Consider the following 23084-nt stretch of genomic DNA (forward strand, 5'->3'; position numbering starts at 1 on the left):
TGAAGTTGCCATCCTTTCGGGCTTCTGAGTTGCTGGGATTACAGGCATGTGCCACCACTCCCAGGCAGATTATACTATTTTTACATGGCATAAATCAGAATTTAATGATAGTGCTGCTACCTTCTATTAAGAAAGACAAGTACATTTTCCCCCAACCAGGTACATAAGTGATTGCTGGTTGCAAAAACCATTGATTAAAGACTGTGTGTAAAAGGACATAAATTATTGTGAAGTACTTAGCATTTTCAGTGGAGATAGCATTTTACTTTTATTGTTCCTCATTGGAACTAAATTCTGTTTGACAATTTTCCCTTTTTGCCTTGCTTAGAGGACTAAGTATTTATGAATTTGGTTAAGAATGAACTTGGGGAAATAAGATGATCCAATGCAGATTTTACTCTGGAAGTAGATAGCACAGTAAAAATGATTAGGTGATAGTTGATTGGTCTTATTAATAACTTAATTATTCAGAATTGCAAATAGGATTTAGTGTCCTTTAGAAGCTTTTTGGAATGAATTCATTTACCAAATGGAAAATAAAAAAGAACTTGTCAGAAATTGCCAAGGACACCCTTGTAGCACACATGTGATTCACTGGCTAAAGAGAGAAGCAGAGTCTGCAGCTTTCAAGATATATCTAAAAAGAAATGGGGCCCTTTCTACTTCTTGCACTGGCCAGAATGTAGATACTGAGGTAAGGTTTGGAGCTGCCACTTTAGAATATGAGGTGGGAGTCCTGGGTTGAGGATGACCAAGCCAAAAAACAGAAGAGCTGGCTTCCTGGCATCATGGAGCCATTTCTGTCTTGGACTTTTAGTGCTAACACTGTTAGGTGTGTGTGAGAAATGAGCTTCCTCCTCCTTGGTTCAACCACTGTGTATTCAGATTTCAGTTTTTATAGTTACTAGGCTCGTATCCTAACAAATAAAATTTGACAAACCTGACTTTATAAAATAAAATTTAAAAAAAGATAAAATAAAATAATCTATACAGGGCAAAAAGCATCACAGAGTCAAAGGGTAGTTTTTATAAAGTAATCCCAGATAATATTAAAAAAAATCTCATAATCACTAAAAAACAGGGTAAACGTTATAAGCTGATTCATAGAAATAGAAATGTCTTCTGAACATAAGAAAAGATGCTATTTATAATAAAAAGGAAAACAAATAAAAAATAAAATGAAACTAAAGATCATTTAACCCAAGCAGTTTGGCAGAAATCTAAAAGTTGGAAGAAAGTTCCAGTGTTGTGGTGCCTGTGGTCTGCTCCCCCAGGCCTGTTCTTACCACCTGTTTGACAGCTCTGGCTCACTGCTAGGCCACACTCATGACCCTCAGCAGCCGTGGGGGAGGTAAAGGGAGGAGGAGGGGAGGGAAGGGAACGGGGTAGAGGTAACGAAATTAGACCAAACTGTACTCTCAAATTGTGCACATATATGAATATATAACAATGAATCCCACTATTATGTGTGATCATAATAGACTAATTCAAAAATTTAAAAAGGGCTGGGGGAAGAGTTCAGTGGTAGAGTGTCCCTGGGTTCAATCCCCAGTAATAGCCCTTCCCCAACACAAAAACAAGACTGGAATTAAATATGTGTAGGGAAATGTGGAAACTTAAAACTTGGTGTATTGGGGAAAGGAATGGGAAATCTGAGTTATACCGATATCTCTTTGTATTTTTTGTTAACTGAAGCAAGTAGAAGTATTTCCTGTTTAAAAAATTAAAATAAAACTTGGAATTCTATTCTGTTCTAACATAGAATATACAATATCTTTTACTTATTTCAGGTATAAAATTAAGGTTTACAAATGATTTTAGTAGTTGAATAAAGTACTTTTATGTACATGTTTTATATTATTCTTTATAATTCTAGAAGTAACATCGATGCTGCACTTTGTGTTACACATTTTGAAAAAAATCATTTTGTTGATGTTGTAGACAATTGTCTGATTATGTTACCTTTTCTTTTCAGTCCTGATGATATTGGGACCTGCTGGTATATCCTTCTCTCTGGTTCGGTGTTCATTAAGGAATCCATGTTTCTTCCAAGAAGCAGGTATTGTAGACAATCTGTAATGATGTGTGATGCTTGAAATTCTCTTGCAGAGTTGAGTTCTTTTGCCAGATTCTTCTACTGATACAAAGCAAGGCAGAAATGCTTATATTGTGCTATAAGCAGTCTTTGAATCTAACAAAGGACAAGAAAAGAGAACATGCCGGCAGCATGTAAATTTGTTACATGACCATGTTAACTGTCTTTTTGGGCACATTTGTTCCTTGGGAATGAAATTGCCTTCAAGATGGCTTAAGTAAAGAAGAGTTAACTTTAAAAGTATAGCAGGCAGTCTCATAAGCATCTGAAGAGAGGCAAAGAAGGTTCATTAAGACCACATGGGACTAGAAATGGAAAGCCAGGAACTGTCTTTGACTTCTCTGCTTTTCAGAACCATATGGTCTCTCATTTTTGCATCTGTCTGTGGATTGGCTTCCCACTGAAAGGCTATTAATTTCTCTCTCCCTGTGACTTTGGCTTGTATGTGCTGACTGTTGATTTATGACCTTGTGTCCCTACTGTTTACACCATTTGACTGTAGTGTTTGTGTCCTTTCCTTGGATTCCTTGGGATGCAGTCTGACTGACTCAGTTTGGGGCAAGTATATACCTGTTTTCCAGGCGTCTAAGGCCAGGGACTCACCTATCAGAGCATGGCCACCTGTGTTCAGGTTAGCTACTGATTTTCAGTGGTTGCTTTTTTCCTCCTAATTGTGTGTGTTTTCACAAGCAAGTATTTTTATTTTACATTACTGAATATTTAAATTGACTAAATTTATTAAAAGTATTGTGATCCCCTTTCACCTAATTTCTCTATAAAAATATTTAAATATGTTCTGGATAAGTAATTTATAATGGATTAGGGTTAAGAATTTACAGATGAAAACAATCTTTATAAAAAATTAGAGTCAGTGAGAATAGGGAGAGGTAGTTTTTCACCGAAGCCGAGGATTGGTCTAGGCGTGGCAGCAGAAGGGAATGGGATGGGCCTTTCGGGGCCAGAATGGTAGTCAAGAGTGCCAGGGACACATGGCATCTAATTAAAAATCTTCTCTGGTGTAATCCTCCTGCTTTTTTGCCCTTCTACTTCTCCAAGGTCAGGTTGGCAAGTGTTATTCTCCCATGAGGGAGGGAGCTCTATTGCCTGTTTGTTGTTCTTACAATAGCAGTAGTTGTTATAATGAGAATAGTGTGGCTGGTAGTAGTAGTGGTAGTAATAGTTGTAAGAGCAATAATAAAATGATGATAGCATGATAGCTAAAGCTTTTATAGTGCTTCAGATTTGCCAGGCTGATTTATTTATTTATTTATTTAAAATTGTCAACAGACCTTTATTTTGTTTATTAATTTATTTGTATATGGTGCTGAGAATCAAACCCAGTGCCTCACACATAGCAGGCAAGTGCTCTGCCACTGAGCCACAACCTCAGCCCCATGCCAGGCATATTTAAACTGCTTTGTATAATTTAAGTAATTTAATTTCACTATTCTCCTTTGAGATAGGCAGAATTATTACCTATATCTTATCGATATGGAAACTTGTGTGTAGGGGTTACACTCTTAGAAGTCTGCCTAGAAAGTCTGAGTGACCCTGTGAACTAGCTCCTATACCTCTATGAATTCTGCTTCCTAGAGGAATGGAGAAATGAATAGCAATACTCTTCCTGTCCTTCAAACACAGAACCTACTGTTTTGTTCCTTGCAGGTTCTGAATGTGGAAGGTGGAGGCAAATAATATTGAATCACTGGAATATTTTAAGCATTATATATAATTTTGGTTTATAAAGCAATAATAATTACTATATATTTTCAAAGATAAAGGAAAAACATCACTTAAAATCCTCCTGTTCTTTTTCTCTTTTTATTTTTTTTTCTTTTCATTTTTTCTTTTTTTTTTGTGTTTTTTCTTTTTTTTTATTCTTTTTTTTTTTTTTTTAAATCCTCCTGTTCAAGATGATCATTCTCTAATATTCTAGTGCTGCTTTTCTCTAGACTTTGTTATGTGGTCCACATGCTTAAGATCATACTTTTACATATAAATTAATATCTTGCTTCTGTCAGTTAAAGAATATGTGTGTGTATATATATATATATATATATATATATGTGCATTGCCTCATAAAAATTTACTATAAAAATTTATTCTTTGTGACTTTTAATGCCTAGTTAAAGATTAGGTAAGTATTTGAAGTTTTCACAATTTAGTTAATAATTTCAAAAGGTAAATGTTTTATTCTTTTTATTATAAATAATGCTGTAGTAAATGTGGTTTGGAATCTATGCATCTTAAGGACAACACCAATTAGTGACTTCATCATCATCTTGAGACAGTGTCTGTTGCACAAATAAAATCCATAGACAGAAGCCCTGGAGCAGGGTAGGAGCCTGCGATGGCTTCCTACCAGCCATCATCAGCTAGTCAAGTAACAGCTTGTTCTAACTTCTGGAAAGGGAACTCAATGTTCAGAAAACTGCTGTTCTAGAAGAAAGAGGACTTGCAGTTCAGCCCTATTTCATGAGCACATTGGACTCTGTCTAATTATTTTAAAAGATGACATAAGTTACAATGTCTCTGGCTGGATGCCAAATGCTTGAAAGTCAGTACTTTAATGGGATGAAGGAATGGTATTTCAGACTGAATAAGCCAGTACTATATATAGGTTATTCCTTCATGTTGCACCTGGTGACATTTGCTCTGTCCGAGTTGTTTGTTTCCTGTGGGGTTGTTGCCTTAGGAATGATTCTGAGATTGTTTTAATAAGAGAGTCAGTCTACTGGTACTCCATTAAAGGTTAACATTTGTATCTATGTATATAGAAAATATAGACGTTCAATATGGACTAGGAGTTGCTATCAGCCCAGTTTTATAAAACAGGTTTACAGATGATTCTGTACATTTACCTTGTTTTTTTTTTTTTTTTTCATATAAGTCTGGAGGTTGGTTATTGGTCTATGTAGTAAGTAAACTGAACGTTCTCTTGTCAATGTCAATTCATTTTACCTTAGGCAATTAGTCCACCTCAGTTAGTTTTGAAATAAAAGTATCTTTATCAACATTTTTATATTTTTAATTAATTTCTCTGAAATTATTTTGATGCCCGATTTCATCAGGTGACAAGGATGCTATACATTGCAGAAAATCTGTCATTTGGCTTCCACATCTCATTAGCTCTATTGAAGTGGTTGGTTGATATTTAAATCAACAGTTTGTTTTCTGTCTGGATAGATGAGGGTTATTTTGGTTATGTACCTTTACTTTGATTATTCATACATAAATATTGTTTCTGATAAGACTTACAACATTTATAGAGCCTATGAATTCCAGTGCGACTCTCAGTGACCGCTTCCTTTCTACCCTACTTCAAGCAACTTGTAGTGATATGTTGTTTTTATGAGTTTTATTTTAAATCTTCTAGAAATTTGTCAAGTTTTGAATTATAGATGTTTGTACAAGTAGCCATAATGTCATGTATTTTATGTCATTGCATATAATCTTGCCTTAACATAGAGCTAAACTCATATTTGAAGTACCATTTGTATTCTTTAAGCAGTGTCCACTTTACAGTTATGTTTTTCTTAAAGTGTGTAAAAAAATGAGTTCAGTTTCTTTGCATCTATAGAAAGATTACAAACAAAAATAATTTAGAACTGTCGGGTGTAGGTTTAGAGGGAATGTTTTTTGTAGATGAATCCAGAGACAGTGTAAACTGTGTAGGTTTTTTCAAGCCTCTAAGCAAAGCAGGTGTAGGCACTATGATATGCCCACTGTGTGCTACCCAATTTTATGAGTATAGTTTACATCTATCATCCTTGTAAATTAATGATTGACAGGCAGAGAATAGTAAGGCAAGGAAGAGTATTTCCTTTCTAACTTTTCCCTCCCTCCTTCTCTTCTTCCCTCCCTCCCTCCCTCCCTCCCTCCCTCCCTCCCTCCCTCCCTCCCTCCCTCCTTTTTTCACTGGGAATTGAACCCAAGGACATTTCACCACTGAGCTACATCCCCAGCCATTTTACCTCTTCTTTTGAGACAGGGTCTTCCTAAGTTGCCTGGGCTGCCCTTGAGCTTGTAATCCTCCTGCCACAGCTTCCTGAATGCCTGGCTTCCCCTGATTTGTTTTTTATTTTATTTATTTATCAGATACAATGTCTTTTTTATTTATTAATTTTTATGTGGTGCCGAGGATCTAACCCAGTGCCTCACCCATGCTAGGCAAGTGCTGTACCACTGAGCCACAACCTTAGCCCCTGATTTATTTTAAAGGCACTGTTTACAACTATAGTGGGGCTGGCTAGAAAGCAGTAGATGAGAATTATAAAAATTTCAGGTTTAGAAATTATTTTCTTTTTTAATATAGTTCTTTAGTTGTTGATGGACCTTATTTAATTAATTTATTTATATGAGGTGCTGAGAATTGAACCCATGCTTCACACATGGTAGGCAGGTGCTCTACCACTGAGCTACAACTCTAGCCCCTAGAAATGATTTTCTAGTGTACTTTTGGCTTATGTTACAAATGTGTAGGATATTAGTAATGTTTATTGTCCCAACATACTCTAAATCAGTACATTTAAAGAACTAAATAGAAATCATTGCATACTTTTACAGTAGTTTATTGTATAAAGAATTAAAATGTTTCAGGAGATAAAATTCCTAATTACTCTGAGTTGATCATTACACATTGTATACATATATGGAATTATCACTCTGTGCTTCATAAATATGAAATTATTACATGTTATTAAAAAAGAGAAAGTGTTATATGCTTTAAATTTTTTTTAAATTACTCCACTGTTGAGGCATCACAATACCAGACCTTAAACTATACCATAAAGCTACAGTAACAAAAACAGAATGGTATTGGCATCAAAATAGATATGTAGACCAGTGGTACAGAATAGAGGACACAGAGACAAACCCATATAAATATAGCTATCTCATATAGACAAAGGCACCAAAAACATAGATTGGAGAAAAGATAGCCTCTTCAACAAATGGTGCTGGGAAAAGTGGAAATCCACATGTAGCAAAATGAAAGTAACCCTACATCTCTCACCATGCACAAAACTCAACTCAAGAGTGGATCAAGGACCTGAGAATTAAATCAGAGAGACTGCACCTACTAGTAGAAAAAGTAGGCCCAATTCTTTATCATGTAGGATTAGGCCCCGACTTCCTTAATAAGACTCCTAAAATGCAAGAAATAAAATCAAGAATCAATAAATGGGATGGACTCATACTAAAATGCTTCTTCTCAGCAAAAGAGACAATCAATGAGGTGAAGAGAGAGTCTACATTTTGTGAGCAAATTTTTGCCACATGATGTCAGACAGAGCATGATATTCTCCAGGATATAAAAAGAACTCAAAAAACTTAACACCAAAAAAAAAAAAAAAAACCCCAAACAAACCAATCAATAAATGGTTAAGGAGCTGAACAGACACTTCTCAGAAGATGATATACATTCGATCAATAAATATATGAAGTAATGTTCAACATCTCTAGTAATTAGAGAAATACAAATCAAAACTTGCCAGTGTCTCGGCTGGCACTGAATCACGAGCCACCACACAGCTTTGTAGGTTCAAACAGCAATTCTTTATTCCCGAACTCACACCGGCCTCCAACAAACATGTTCTGGTGCAATCTCCAATATGCCGCCGCCCCCAATCACCTACTCCACGAGGCTTTTTCCAAATCCCATTTTAATCTCACGAGAACTCCACGGGAACAAGCAGCAGGAACACCCTAATCCCAGCAGCAATAATCTTCAACCTCCAACTTCCCTAAAACCCCTATTGTCTTAAACCGGGAAACGCCTTAAACCGGGAACAGCCTAAACCCAAGGACCAGGATACTTCCTCAAACCTGGATCCACCCTCGATCACCTTGAGCAGGGTCATCTTTCTCAAACACACATGCAAGGTCGCAGCAAATTTCCAAGGCAAGTCCATTTAACATGGGGTACGCTGGCAAGGAAATATCGATGCGTCATACGTACTTGGCAATAACCCTCAGCAAAAACTACCCTAAGTTTTTATCTCACTCCATTCAGAATGGCAGCTATCAAGAATACAGACAACAATAAATGTTGGTGAGGATGTGCAGTTAAAGGCACACTCATACATTACTGGTAGGACTGCAAATTGGTGCAACAAATCTGGAAAGCAGATGGAGATTCCTTAGAAAACTTGGAATGGAACCACCATTTGACCAGGTATCCCACTCCTCTGTCTATACCCAAAAGACTTAAAATAAGCATACTATAGTGACGCAGCCACATCAATGTTTATAGCAGCTCAATTCACAATAGTTAAACCATGGAACCAACCTAGATGCCCTTCAATAGATGAATGGATAAAGAAACTGGTATATATGCACACTGGAATAGCACTCAGCATTAAGAGAGAATAAAATTATGGCATTTGTAGGTAAATGAATGGAGTTGGAGAATATCATGCTAAGTGAAGTAAGCCAATCCAAAAAACCAAAGGCCAAATGTTCTCTCTGATATGTGGACGCTGATCCATAATTGGGAGGGGTGGAGGATGGAGGAACTTTGATTGGAAAAAGGGTAGGGAAGGGAAGGGACAGGGCAGAGGGGTAGGAAAGACGGTAGAATAAGAAGGACATCATTACCCTAAGTACATGTATGAAGACATAAATGGTGTGACTCTACTTTGTGTACAACAAAACATGAAAAATTGTGCTCTATATGTGTACTATGAATTGAAATGCATTCTGCTGTCCTATATAACAATTATAATAAATTTTTGAAAACTGTGAAAGGCACAGGTGTTTCACACACACCCCCCTAACATCTTCACCCTTTCTCACTCTTTACTGAATGTACTAGTAGCGTCCAAACCCCAACCAAACCCACCTCCATGCCTGCGCTACACAGATGAAAGTTGCTATAGAAATTTTAAACAAAACATAAATCTATGACCATAAATAACAAAAGGGCTGTTTCACAGCCTACCCTCTTTCAAGGCTTCTAAGTATCCACCATAGAACTCCCAAATCTACCAATCCACTTATATATCTTACTTTAAGACCATGAAACAAGAAGTGTGTTCACTCTTTTAAATGTAAACAACTCCCAGCGGCTTGGGAGACTGAGGTAGGAGAATTGCAAATTCAAAGCCATCCTCAGCAAAAGCAAGGCACTAAGCAACTCAGTGAGAACCTATCTCTAAATAAAAATATAAAATAGGACTGGGAATGTCACTCAGTGGTTGAGTGTCCCCGAGATCAGTACTCAGTACCAAACACACACACACACACACCCATTTGTGGATTTCACCCAATTCTGCAAGTACCTTTTCTCTTTCCTATATCATCCATGTATCCTTCTCTACTAGATTTCTTTCAAGACACACTAGCATCCTCTGATTTTTTAAAATATATATTTTTAGTTGTAGTTGGAAAGAATACTTGTATTTTATTTATTTATTTTTATGTGGTGCTGAAGATTGAACCCAGCGGCTTAAAGAAAATCCTTCTTAATTTCACCAACCCACCACCCCACTTTCCTGCTCCTCTTTACGAAGGACTTTCTTGATATGATGAAATTCTCTGTTTCACCAATTCTTATCTGTCTGGCTATCTCTTCAACCAGTTCCAACACTCCACCAACTCCTATGGGTTCCACATCATTAAATGCAAAGGTTATATTTCTATTCTCATGTTATTGAATCTTTCTGTGGCATTGAACGAATGACCCCTCTTCCTTATTGAAACATTTTATTTCTTGGCTTTGATGACATGGGAGCTGGACTTCCAAGCATCACACTCCAAGCAGACATATAAAAGGACCTCACCTCATTCTTATGGTATAAATGAGTAAGACGGAGTATATAAGCAAACAAAGAAATGCAGGAAAGCAGCTTAGAACACAAGTCGGGATAAAGGGCTCATTAATACTAATTCAACATCAAATTGAGGAATCTCTTGAAGAGACATAACTAACAGTCTAGGGTAACGGCTAATTTTAGAAATCAGTTCTGATATTGTGCTCATCACCTACAATAGCTCTTTTGGTAAACAATTCTCCTAAGATATGAAGTTGTTAGGATACTATCCCTTGCAGGGGTGAGGGCTTTAGATATTAATATTTTAAAGAAGCAATACATTGAGTGCTCCTTCTTGATAACTATCTGTTAAACTTAACCTGTGAAGTAGAATGCTTGTGAAACTCAATACTGATCATTTTTAAAAAAATCTGCCTCTGGATTAGGTGTGGGGTAAATAAGTAGAGAAAAATGAAGGAAAAACAGTCAAGTCCTAGAGAACCAATCAATACATTGACTCACACATATAAACATGTATTTATGCATATGTGTATATTTTAATCTTATATATTCAGTTATATTCATGTTTATACGTTAAATTGAACATTTTAAAGTTTATGACACAAAGGCATTTCTATATATCAGTGACAAATCCTCTGACAAGGAAATGAGGAAAACCACCCCATTAACAATATCCTCAAAAAAATAAAATACTTAAGTTTATGACAAAAGTTTCTCTTAACTCCCTATTTTCATTAACTAACAAGTACAATCTGGAATCACTTGGCTTTTGCAAAAATAATGTGATAAAAAGAAAATGCCTGAGATAAGTAGCTTTTACAAAACATGCTAGTCCTTACTAATTCTGCCACCATCTACTAACTTCAGTTCATTCTAATTATTAATTTTTTTTAAGTTTTACATTTTCTCGAAAAAAACAACTCTGAATAATACTGTCCATAAAGATTGCTTTTAAGAAGCTTAAGTTATGATATCCTCTCACAATGAATGGGAAGATATGTATGACCAATATATGTTCTAAAACTCATCAAGGATAGTTTTAAGGTGGTCCATAGATGCTTTCCCCATTCCCCATTTCTTCAAGAACCAGTCCTTCACTACCATTATACTTGAAGGTAAATCTTAACATACAGCTTCCAAAACACTACTCCTCACTTCTCTTTATACCTTTGGCCACATTTAATGTCCAATAAAATTACCCCTCTGTAATATAATTCATTACAGAGTCATTTTAAAATGCAATACTGGATCTCTAGCAAATCATCTGACATAATAAATTTGTGCTTTTTCAAGAGTGATTGTCAAACCCTAAAGCTCTTTAGGGTTTGAAATATAAAACATTTAAATTGTCTTCAAATATCTACCAAGTAAATACAGACTCACTTGTCCATTGTTATTACTTTAAAAAAAAAAAAACTAGCAAGTTCTCAGAGCAATCAATTAACTTATCATGTAGAACTGGCAGGCAGAAAGTAGGCCTGCGATTTTTAAACTGAAGTAGCTCATTGTTTGTCATATGAAGCATAATGAGAATAGTATTTCTGCCTCTCAGAACTGATTAGTTAAATGTCTTGTTTCTCCACTTATACTCATTATAGCTGCCAGCTCTAATTTTAAAATCTGATTATTAAGACGACCATAGCACAATTTTAATTTTTAAATTGTAGATATATTTGGTATCAGTGAAGGAAAAGCATTAATTGTAAATGGACACAGTCAACATAGTATAAACAAATGATGTGTGCATTTTTCTTTTTTCTTTTTCTTTCTTTCTTTTTTTTTTTTTAATACTGGGGATTAAATCCAGGAGCTACATCCCCCAGTTCTTTTATTTTGAGACGGGATCTCACTAGTTACTTAGGGCATCAGTAAGTTACTGAAGCTGGCCTCACACTTGTGATTGTCCTGCTTCAGTCTCCTGAGTTGCTGGGATTTCAGGCATGTGCCACAGCACCCAGCTTGATGTGCACAATTCCTCCAACCTCCTGCCAATGTTACTTGAAACCTAATTTACCAACAGTCCTGGCTTTCCAACCAAGTTATGCAGCTTTGTAAACTAGACCACTCATCACTCCCTAAACTGCCCTTAATTGTAGATAAATTGATTCCATTCTTTTGTCTTCACTAAATATTTTGGTAATGTATAGATTGCCTACCCTCAATGCCCTCTCTGTACCACCTCTTATTAATTCTTTACTATGTCTAGATTTTCTTTCTAATCACTTTCCAATAGAGCAGATCATAAATACAATTCAAAATCCACCTCCAGAGAGCTACCTTTTATTCTCCCACACACATTAAAATATCCCTAATCTTTGAAATGATTTTACATTCTGCATGGTCTTTACTACATCAGTACTACCTATTACTACCTACATCAAGGACTACCTATTTGATGACACCTAGGAAATTTTTTCATGTATCATATACAACTGCCTCATCTTCCCCCAACATATAAAGTGACACAATAGGAAGGGCAGACCATCTTGCTTCCTTTGTGCACGTCAGGACTTAACATAAAACCACACAGCAAGCACTTAAGGAAAATTTCAATTCATGTTTGACTTAAAATGGAAAAATATGCCTCCAAGCTTGAATTCTACTATCTACCAAAACTGTTTCAGAATGAACAGAATAACCCAAAATACGAAATGGGCGCGCAGACCAAACTTTAATTTTGATGGCACTTCACTACAGTGCGAGGTATAGACATAACTTCTTAGACACTCAGAATAAGCAGATCACTGTGCCTACTTGTTCTCTTGCCCAATATAATCTAGTCAATTTGACCCTAAAGCCCATGCACTAGAAGCCAGCATTGTCTGCAAAGGTCTTTTTTCTAATCTCTCTGGTGCTAGCATGAATTATAATCCTTCTTTTGTCACCTTTCAAGTTCCTAGGCTTGCAGCTAGCCTGGGCTTGTTTTTTCCTTCAACCTCATAGCCTCTACACTGGCCACAGAATAAATAGGAAGTAAACAGACTGCTTACCAATAGTTTCATATAAAAGACATAGAAAGTTTTAAACTATCAGAGCAATAAAGATGTTATTTTTTTAGGACTAAATAAGGTATGCATGATCATTTCTATTAAAAGGCACTTTTTAGAGACTTCTATCATAGATTTGATTCTTTTAAGAAAATCACATTTTTAAAAGGGTGATTTTCCCTCCTAGGATTGTGAACACCATAAATTCAGAGAAGAGTCTGTCTAATTATAAAGGTCCATGTCTTAAATATCTAGTACACTATTTTGGTCTTTGGTGTATTTGGGATTTTTTGTTTCTTTGTTTTGTAAATAGATTTTAAAATGACAAATAAATGAGTAGAAAAATACTGCAACTCCATGAGCTAACACAGAACATGAATAAACTATCCTGCCCCCATAATCCTGACAACAAGTTTAGAAACAGACTGAGCGAGTCTTTAATATCTAAATTAGAATTCTCAGCCCTTCACAGAAGTCAATGACAAAAATATAACTCAAAGTTATTAGATTGTGACTTTATTACAAAATAAAGCTTCAGAATTAACAGTGAAGCAATTTTTTTGATGTTTTAGAAGTATTTATTTTCAGATGGATTTATACATTCTTATTGACTTTTTTTTTTCATTGTACACAATTGCAGCACAACTTTTCATTTCTCTGGGTTGTACATGATGTTGCATCATACCTTATACGCTGTCGTACATGTACCTAGGATAATGATGTCCATCTCATTCCACCATCTTTCCTGCCCCCCATGCTTCTACCCCACTCCTCCCCCTCCCCCTTGCCTTTGCCCAATCAAAGTTCCTCCATTCTCCACCCCTCCCAATTATGGATCAGCGTCCACATATCAGAGAGAACATTTGGCCTTTGGTTTTTTGGATTGGCTTATTTCACTTAGCATGATATTCTCCAACTCCATTCATTTACCTACAAATGGAGTAGCTTTTATTTTTTTATTTTATCATTGATTTCTAATTTCATTTCATTATGATCTGATAGAATGAAGGGTCTACTTTTTTTGTATTTGCCAAGAGTTGCTTTCTGGCATAATACATGGTCTATTTTAGAGAAGGATCCCATGTGCTGCTGAGAAGAAAGTGTATTTGCTTATTGATGGATGAAATATTCTATATATGTCAATTAAGTATAAGTTATTGATTCTGTTATTGAGTTTTATAGTTTCTTTGTTCAGCTTTTGTTTGGAAGATCTATGCAGTGGTGAAAGAGGTGTGTTAAAGTCACCCAGAATTATTGTGTTGTGGTCTATTTGACTCTTGAACTTGCAAAGAGTTTGTTGAACATGGATGCTCCATTGTTTGTGGCATATAGATTTATAATTGTTATGTCTTGTTGATGTATGGTTCCCTTGAGCAGTATGAAATGTCCTTCTTTATCCCTTTTGATTAACTTTAGCTTGAAGACTGCTTTATTTAATATGAGTATGGAAACCCCTGCTTGTTTCAGCAGTCCATGTGAGTGGTCTGTTTTCTCCCAACCTTTCATCTTCACTTTGTGGATGTCTTTTCCTAAGAGATGAGTCTCTTGAAGGCAGCATATTGTTGGGTCTTTTATTTTAATCCAAACTTGCCAGTCTGTGTCTTTTAATTGGTGAGTTTAGGCCATTAACATTCAGAATTATTATTGAGACATGATTTGTGTTCCTGGTCATTTTTGTTTATTTTTGGAATTTAACTTGACTTGTTTTCTCTTTGATTAGTTTTCCCTTTAGTGTAATACTCCCCTCTTCTGATTTTCATTGTTGTTTTTCATTTCCTCCTCATGCAGTATTTTGCTGAGGATGTTCTGTAGTGCAGGCTTTCTAGTTGTAAGTTCTTTTAAGTTTTGTTTATCATGGAAAGTTTTTATTTCATCATCAAATCTAAAGCTTAATTTTGCTGGATATGAGAGTCTTGGTTGGCATCTATTTTCTTCCAGGGCTTTAAAATAATGTTTCTGTCACTACTGCTTCTGCCTTTGTTCAGGTGTCACCTGCTCTATTAAGGTAGCTCCCCAAATGCTTTTGGTATTTCTTCCATAGTGCCATGATAATTGTTAAAAAGCACAGAATTTTTCTTGTTGAAATCTTGTATAATGAGCCTAAAGGGCTTCCCAGGCTTAGTGAGTAAAAAGGGAAGCTATCACTCTTTACACACAATTATACCAAATGTTCACAATTATACCAAATGGATTACTGCCTGGGCACACCTTTGCCTGGGCCTCCCCTTTGCTAGAATCTTTACCTCATTGTTTCCACCTTCTTCCCCACTCCACCCATCCACCTGTGAAAACCACGTACTTCATATTCTTTGGGGATCCTACCCATTTATTTCTATCAGAATTAATCACTCCATATCCATACTACAATGTAAGATTTTTCATGGGCATGAATTGTGCTATCTTCACTTCTTCAGCATCTGCACAGCAGACAATTTAATAGGTTTTGGTTGATTTCTATGGATTCAGGATTGCATTTTTAACCTTGATTTATTTTTTTACTTTAATCAAGTTTTAAAATTTAATTTTATTTAGAAGAACCTCCTAGTTTTACAAAGTAGTGGCGTTTGTTCTGACAAAATCATACACGCATGGAATTCACTTTCTATCCATTTATCTGCAAGTGCCATAATTCCATTCTTCTTTATAGCTGAGTAATACTCCATTGTGCATATATACCACAATTTCTTAATCCATTCATTTGTCAAAGGACTTTGTTGATTCCATAGTTTAGCTGTTGTGAATTGTGCTGTTATAAACTTTGCTGTGACTGTTATCACTATAGTGTGCTGATTTTAGTTCTTTTGGGAAATACCAAGGAGTGGGATAACTGGTCATATGGTGGTTCCATTCCTACCCTTTGAGGGAACTTTGTACTACTTTCCAGAGTGGTTGTACTAGTCTGTAGTCCCACCAACAATGTACAAATGTACCTTTACCCCCATATCCTTGTCAGCACTGTATCATTATTTGTATTCTTTTTTAAAAAAGCATTTATTTTTTAGTTATAGGTAGATACAATATATTTTATTTTTATGTGGTGCTGAGGATAGAACCCAGTGCCTCACTCATGGTAGGCGAATGCTCTACCTCTGATCCACAACCTCAGCCCTCATTATTTGTATTCTTGATTGTTGCCATTCTGATTTGACGGAGAGAAAATTTTAGTGTAGTTTTGATTTGTATTTCCTTGATTGCTAGAGATGTTGTACATTTTTTCATATATTTGTTGGCCATTTGTATTTCTTCTTTTGAGAAGTTTCTATTTAGTTAGTTCTTTTGCCCATTTATTGATTGGGTTATTTATTTTTGGTATTAAGTTTTTTGAGTTCTTCATATATTCTAGATGTTAATCCCCTGTAGGAAGAGTAATTGGCCATGATTTACTCCCATCCTGTTGGAGTAAACCTTTTCACACTTTTAATCATTCCTCCTCCTCCTCTTCTTCCTCCTCCTTCTCCTCCTCCTCCTCCTTCTCCTCCTTAATTTGTTGGCATCTACTTATTGATTATTTAACCTGTCCCCTTTAAAAAGCCCTTTAGAAAAAATATTTTCAGTGACTAATGGTTTACTTAATATTTGGTTAACATAGAGGATAAGAATTAGGAAAATGAGGTAGCAAGACAATGGAAGACAGAATCTGTTGAAGTTCTTGAGAAGTTGATTCTGATTGACTAGTGCAGGGGTGCCAAAGAGGGAAAAGGCAAAAGATGTCTTGCTAGATCTCAGTCTGCTTTACTCTGTTAATTGCAACTCATTTGGTTGCATAAAACAATTGCATAAACACAATAAGGGCTACGTTTTCCCTCATGAAGAGGAAACCTGGAGGTAGGCAGTCCAGGATGGTATGGTGGTGGTTGCATGGTGTGAGAAGTTATAGGCTTCTTTTTTCTCTACCTAAATCAGCACATGGCTTCCATTTTCAGGGTCAATTCATGGCATAGATGCTGCTGGCTTCTAGTCATTATATCTGCATTGGAAACCAGAATCAGGGAGAAAGAAAGTTTTTTTTTAAGTTTCCATCCAAGTCAGAAATCCTAGAGGCAACATTTGTCTTTGTAGCTCACTGTCCAGAATGTATTCATATGGCTAGCTCAGGGTCCTGGGACATGGAATCTATTATTTTGCAATGTTGTGGACCCTGTTTAAGAGCAAAACAAAACACAAAGCCAATATGAAAATAAGTTTCTAACAAGAAAGGAAAGAACGGACAGTGGAGTAGCCAACCATCAGTCTCGATTGTATACATTCACTTTATTTTCCCCTCTCATTCTGTGGCATGTTAATTATTTCTGTTAGATCATTCTTTTCCTCTGCTCTTGCTCACACTCTTCAGCTCAGCCACACTCCCTCGAGTCTCATATCACCTGTAATTCCTATTTGTCTTACCAAAAGTTGACTCAAATTTTGATATTTTCATAGTGTATGTCAGGCAAGATATATGTTAAAGACTTTAAGAAATGCTGGGAGAGAGTTTCAAATAAGTCAGAGAAAATTAGGAAACATACCAACAAAGGGCTGGGTGCTGAAGCGCATGCCTGTAATCCCAGCAACTCAGGAGGCTGAAGCAGATGGTTTGCAAGTTTGGGCTTCTCTCAGCAATTTATCAAGGCCCTGACTCAAAGGAAAAAATAAGGAGTGCTGGTGATGAAGCTCAGTGGTAAAGCATCCCTGGGTTCAATCTTAGTACCAAAAAACAAAGTCAACTTGGCTTGACCAGAGTTGATGATAAGGAACAGAAAGTTTAATTGCACCGGATGTAAATATATCCCATTTTAAATTTGAAATCAGATAGGTCTATACATTAAAGGAGTTGAGTGAAACATGTAAAAAAGAGAAAATGGGATATATTGGGTATTGGTTGTACCTCCTGCTTTAGTATGAAATGTCTTTATCCTGGAAAGCTAGCATGATTTTCAGCATAATTTAAATCCCTTGTTCCACTTTGAAATCGTATTCTGACGTGATAACCTGCTGCACAGAGCAAAACTGTTCTCTAGAGAGGGAGTTCAATTGCTGGATCAAGTTGGGAATTTGGTTGCTATAACTACAGCATCACAGATGTGCTATACATATAAATATAGGCTTTTGTGGGTCTTTGGAGCACTGGCGTTTTGTAGTGTCTTAACAAAGTAAGTACCCTTAAAGAGAAGGACTTAAGTTTTGTGTGTGTGGTTTATGCAATATCCAGGTCATCTGATGCTGAAAGTCTTCAGTCAGGGAATTGTCACATATGATCCTTGGTATAAATAAGTGTGTGATAATTCATCCTGGAAGTCCTAATTTACAGGGTTGTTTGGATTTCTCTTACAGAAATAAGTGTTATTATATTTCATCAAAGTCTTAAAGTCTGGTATTTGTCAATGAAATCCAATATTATTTTTCTCCAGTAAGTGTTAGAATTCTTATCGACTGCTATGTGCAAAGGAACTCACAATCCTTGTTTGCACCACAGTTAATTTTGGAGGAGGGGTAGAGGGATGGGTGAATCACTGTTTTACCTGTATAAATTTAAGGTATGTCTTAAAAAATATTAATGTTTAGCAATTAAATTTGTTTTGAAGGAAGCATACTTTCTGTATTGGGGACAGTAACAGGAAATGGTGAGTTAAGGATATTGTTTAAAGACAGATTGATACATGAAGCAAACTATACTCCAGGAAATTGGAATATCTTTATTAAAATAAAAATTTCCAATTAATCATAGTTCTGGGGACCTGTATTTTATTTTATCATGAGTTGAATTATGTACGTATCTTAAAGATAACAAAATTATGATTGAATGTTAGAGAAAAAGACTTTTTATATTCAGTTTTTTTTTCATTGTATTGTAGATTGTTTAAAAGCACTAGTTGAAATAAATGAAATGAAGAAATACCTTAGATATGTATATCATTTTTTGGGGGGGTGAGAGTTTAAATATACAGGTCTTAAAACTGTACTTAATATTTATCACTGATTAGAATATAAAACTGTAAGTTCAGAATATTAACATTATTTCCTTAGATGCTTCTTAGCTTTTGCTAACACATATAGGAGTTACTTTTTTTGTATTTTTGTAATTAAATATAAAAATAGAATTTCTGGTATTGAACATTCACGTAATGTTACATAAGCTACATGCATGTTTCCTAGCTATAAACTGGTTAGTGTATTAGTGTCTAACTTCATTAAGATAACTGGTGTATTTCATAAACATTTTCAATTAATAAAAAATTAGAACAGTGGTCAAAATATTACTTTCCTGTGTTTTTAAATATTATTATTACTTTTTTATGGTTCATTAAGGTGAACCCCAAAGTAAGATTATTTCATTTCATTAGTTTAAATCATATGTATTCTGAGTTAGAATATATACATATTCTAGAAAAAAGTAAATTTACATAATGAGACTTACATTAGTGTTTTCTTCTTTTTCTTCCCTTGATGATTGTATAAGTCAATAATAATAATTCAGAATCTTAAGATTTAGTTTACTACTTTGTCCCCTGATCTTGAATTTTAAAATATAGTTTTGAAAACATAGACTTAAGATTTGTCCTCAAATAACGTTTTTCAGGTTTCATAGCCACTGTACCATTTAAGTGAACTTTCAAGAACTTTTATGTGTAGTTAATTTGATTAATGGATGCATCAATGTGGCTAAAACAGTTTTTAAAAAATCATTGATAATGTCAGGATATAAAGTAATTATAGTCTTTGAAATATAGTGGAAAAGAGCTTACCTGATTACCACTCAGGCTCATGAAGTATGAATTTGCCTGTGATACATAGCTTAGAAAAGATGTTAGAGTCTTTGTATTTGACAATAAAGATGGCTAGAAGGTTATTTGGGGCACATATGAAGATTATATTGAAGGTAATTGCCTAGAATAGAGGTTTCCAAACCATTCAAGTTCCTGGATTCATGTGACATAGCAGGGGCTGAATACTAAGTCCCAGGCCATAGGGAGTTTTGATTTACTCCAGGGTTTGAAGCTTAGACTCTTTCACATTAAATGCTTGCAAACAGGTGGTCCATCAGATTTGAATTTAGAGGCTGGCCTAATGACTTTCAATCACATGAGTAACCATTAAAGGTAGATGAGTAGAATGAGAGGATTCATGGAGTATTGGGTTAAGTTGAGACCAGAGGTAGGAGCCTTATTTCAGTGGTTTTGATGTGTTAAGCACCCAATATTGTCATCAGAATAGAAATTGGTGGGTCACATGGAAGAGTAATTTAGGGATAGAAACTGATGGAATTTATTGACTGAAGTTTATAGACAAGGAAGAAGAAGCCAGGCATGATTCCACTGCTTTGAACTTGGATGTCTATAGCGTGATGCTGCCTTTGACAACTGTAATCAAATAAAAAGGATGAATATCAGTTTGAAATGAAGAGACTTGATTTTAGGCATGTTGGGTTACATTCACTGATAAAACAGATGGGAACTCTACAGACCTAAAGGGATAATTTGGGATTGGGGACACCTGAAAAAGATTGGCCATATGTGGGTAGGTAGAGAGGGGGTTAGATAAATAGGGAGAATATAGATGAAAATAAAAGATGGTTATAGCTATGTTGAAAGGTAATAGAACAGACTCAGACAACTTTGAAGTTTTGCTTTATTGCCCATTCTTGGATAAATACCTAGGAGTGGAATTGATGGGTTATATGTAAGTGTGTGTTTAACCATTTTACGAATGGCCAGTTGCACTGTTTTCCATATATTTTGCACTCATAATAATAGTTTATGAGATTTCTGGTTGCTTCACATCTTGTCCAACAAAGTATTGTCAGTTTTCATGTTAGTCATTCTAGTAGGTCAATGGCCATATTCTGTGATTTTATTTTGCATTTCTCTGAAGACTACTGTGTTGAGGTGTTTTTGTTTTTTTTTTTTTTTTGTTTTTTGTTTGTTTTTTGTTGGTATTGGGAATTGAACACAGTGCCTTGTGCATGCTAGGCAAGTACTTTACTACTACTGAGCTACATTCCCATGTGCTCATTGACCATTCATTTATCTTCTTTGGTGAAACATTAGTTCAAATCTTATACCCATTAAAAAAAGTTGGATTATCTATCTTATTTTTGAGTTGTTAAGCATTCTTTTTTAAAACATTTTTTTAAAGTTTTTGATGGACCTTTATTTTATTCATTTGTTTATATGTGGTACAGAGAATCAAACCCAGTGCCTCACACATGTGAGGCAAGCACTCTACCACTGAGCCACAAACCCAGCCCTGTTAAGCATTCTTTATGTATTCTGGGTACAATTCATTTGTTTAATATGTTTTGCAAATTTTTATCCCAATCTGTGCTTTGCCTTTTTCTTAACTATGTCTTTCTATACTGTCAAAGTTTTCACTCATAGTTTGTATTTTCATGCCCTATTTTTTTTAAATCTCCTTTTAATCTGAGGTCATAAAATTTTTCTTATATTTTTTCTTCTAGAAATTTAATAGTTTTAGCTCTTCCAATGTAGGCCTGAGATCCATTTTTTACTTTAATTTTTCTGAGTGTTATGAAGTTTCCTATTCTGCATGTGATATTCAGTAGTCCTAGAACAACTCATTGAAAAGAACATTTATTTATCCATTGAATTGCCTTGACACATTTGTTAAAAATCAGTGTTATTTTTTTGGGGGGTGGGGAGTACTAGGGATTGAATGCAGGACTGCTTATCACTGAGCCACATCCGCAGTCCTTTTAAAAATATTTTATTTAGAGACAGGATCTTGCTGAGTTGCTTAGGGCCTCACTAAGTTGCTGAGGCTGCCTTTGAACTTGTGATCCTCTTGCCTCAGCCTCCTGAGCTGCTGAGATTACAGGCATACACCACTGTGCCTGACCTAATGTAAAAATAGTTACATAAAATATTTAACTATAAAAATGCTTGTTTAGATCTATTTCTGAAATCTTTCTTCTGTTACTCTACATATCAATTATTTTTTTAATTTTTAGTTATACATGACAGTAGATTATATTTTGGTAGAATATAAATACATAAAGTATAACTTATTCTGTTAGCTTCCCACTCTTATGATTGTACATGATGTGGAGTTACCTTGGTCATGTATACAAGGGTAGCAAAGTTATTACCTATTAAGTCTATTGTCTTTTCTATTCCCCTCCTCTTCCCTTCCCTTTGTTTTCCTTTGTCTAGTCCAATCTATTTCTATTATTCCCCTCCCTAACCTCCTTGTTTTGGGATTACATCCACAAAGCAGAGACAACATTTGGCCGCTTGGGGGGTGCATTGGCTTATTCACTTAGCATTGTAGTATCCAGTTCCATCCATTTACAGGCAAATGCCGTAATCCCATTCTTCTTTATGGCTGAGTAATATTCCACTGTGTATACATACCACATTTCATTATCCATTCATTTGTTGAAGGACACCTAGGTTTTTTCCATAGCTTGGCTATTGTGAGTTGAGCTACTATAAACAAGGATGTGGCTGCATCATTGTATTATGCTGTTTTTAGGTCCTTTGAATATAGACCAAGGAGTGGGAGAACTCTGTCAAATGGTAGTTCCATTCCAACTTTTCTAAGCAATCCCCATACTGCTTTCCATAGTAGGTTGCAGTAATTTGCAGTCCCAACAATATACATATCAGTTTTTACACCAATATGTACTATATTCATTTGTGTAGCTTAAGAGTACTTTTTGAAATCATATACATATTATAAGTTCCAACTTTGTTCTTTATCAAAATTGTTTATCTTCTATATCTTTGTTTTCCATATAACTTTAAAATTAGATTGTTGGTGTCAAGAATGCTTGTTAGGATTTAATTGGAATTGTGCTAAAGCTTAATATGAATTTGGAAAGAATACTATCTTAACAATATTAGCTTTTCAAATCATATACCATGAACATGGTATATCTCTTCATTTAAGTCTTTAAGAATTTCTCTTTGAAAGGCTAAGGTTTTGGGGATAGATTTTTTTGTATCCCGTGCACATCCTTTATTACTTTATTCCTAAACTATTTTTTGATGATAAATAATAGGGCTTTACTACTGTGATCTGTAAGGAAAGCTCTAAAACAGGTTAAATATTATTACTAGTGTTACTTTTGGGAAGAATTAGAAGGAGCAATCATTTATCTACAACACATTTGATTACTGTGAATTAACCAATAGACATTTTAGTGCTTGAGAAATTATTATTATTAAGAACTTATTCATGTGTGTGAATTTATGCTTTTCCTTTCTTGGAAGTATGTTTTTTTCAGTGTTCAGT

At 35.3% G+C, this 23084-nt stretch overlaps 1 protein-coding gene across 6 annotated transcripts in view; it reads left to right on the forward strand.

The window, feature by feature from the left end:
• The window catches only part of Rapgef2 (Rap guanine nucleotide exchange factor 2), a 252152-nt gene that overhangs the window by 107174 nt on the left and 121894 nt on the right, over positions 1-23084 (forward strand). For 5 of the 6 annotated variants that reach the window (XM_077803436.1, XM_077803437.1, XM_026395959.2 and 2 more), the window contains exon 4: positions 1976-2059. In XM_077803436.1, the coding sequence (XP_077659562.1) occupies positions 1976-2059 (84 nt within the window). Of the gene's footprint in view, positions 1-1975; positions 2060-2652; positions 2727-23084 lie in introns of those variants that run through there. The other variant, XM_077803441.1, reaches the window with a different exon arrangement.

The sequence above is a fragment of the Urocitellus parryii genome, chromosome 10, assembly GCF_045843805.1.
Source record: "Urocitellus parryii isolate mUroPar1 chromosome 10, mUroPar1.hap1, whole genome shotgun sequence".
Classification (NCBI taxonomy): Eukaryota; Metazoa; Chordata; class Mammalia; order Rodentia; family Sciuridae; genus Urocitellus; species Urocitellus parryii.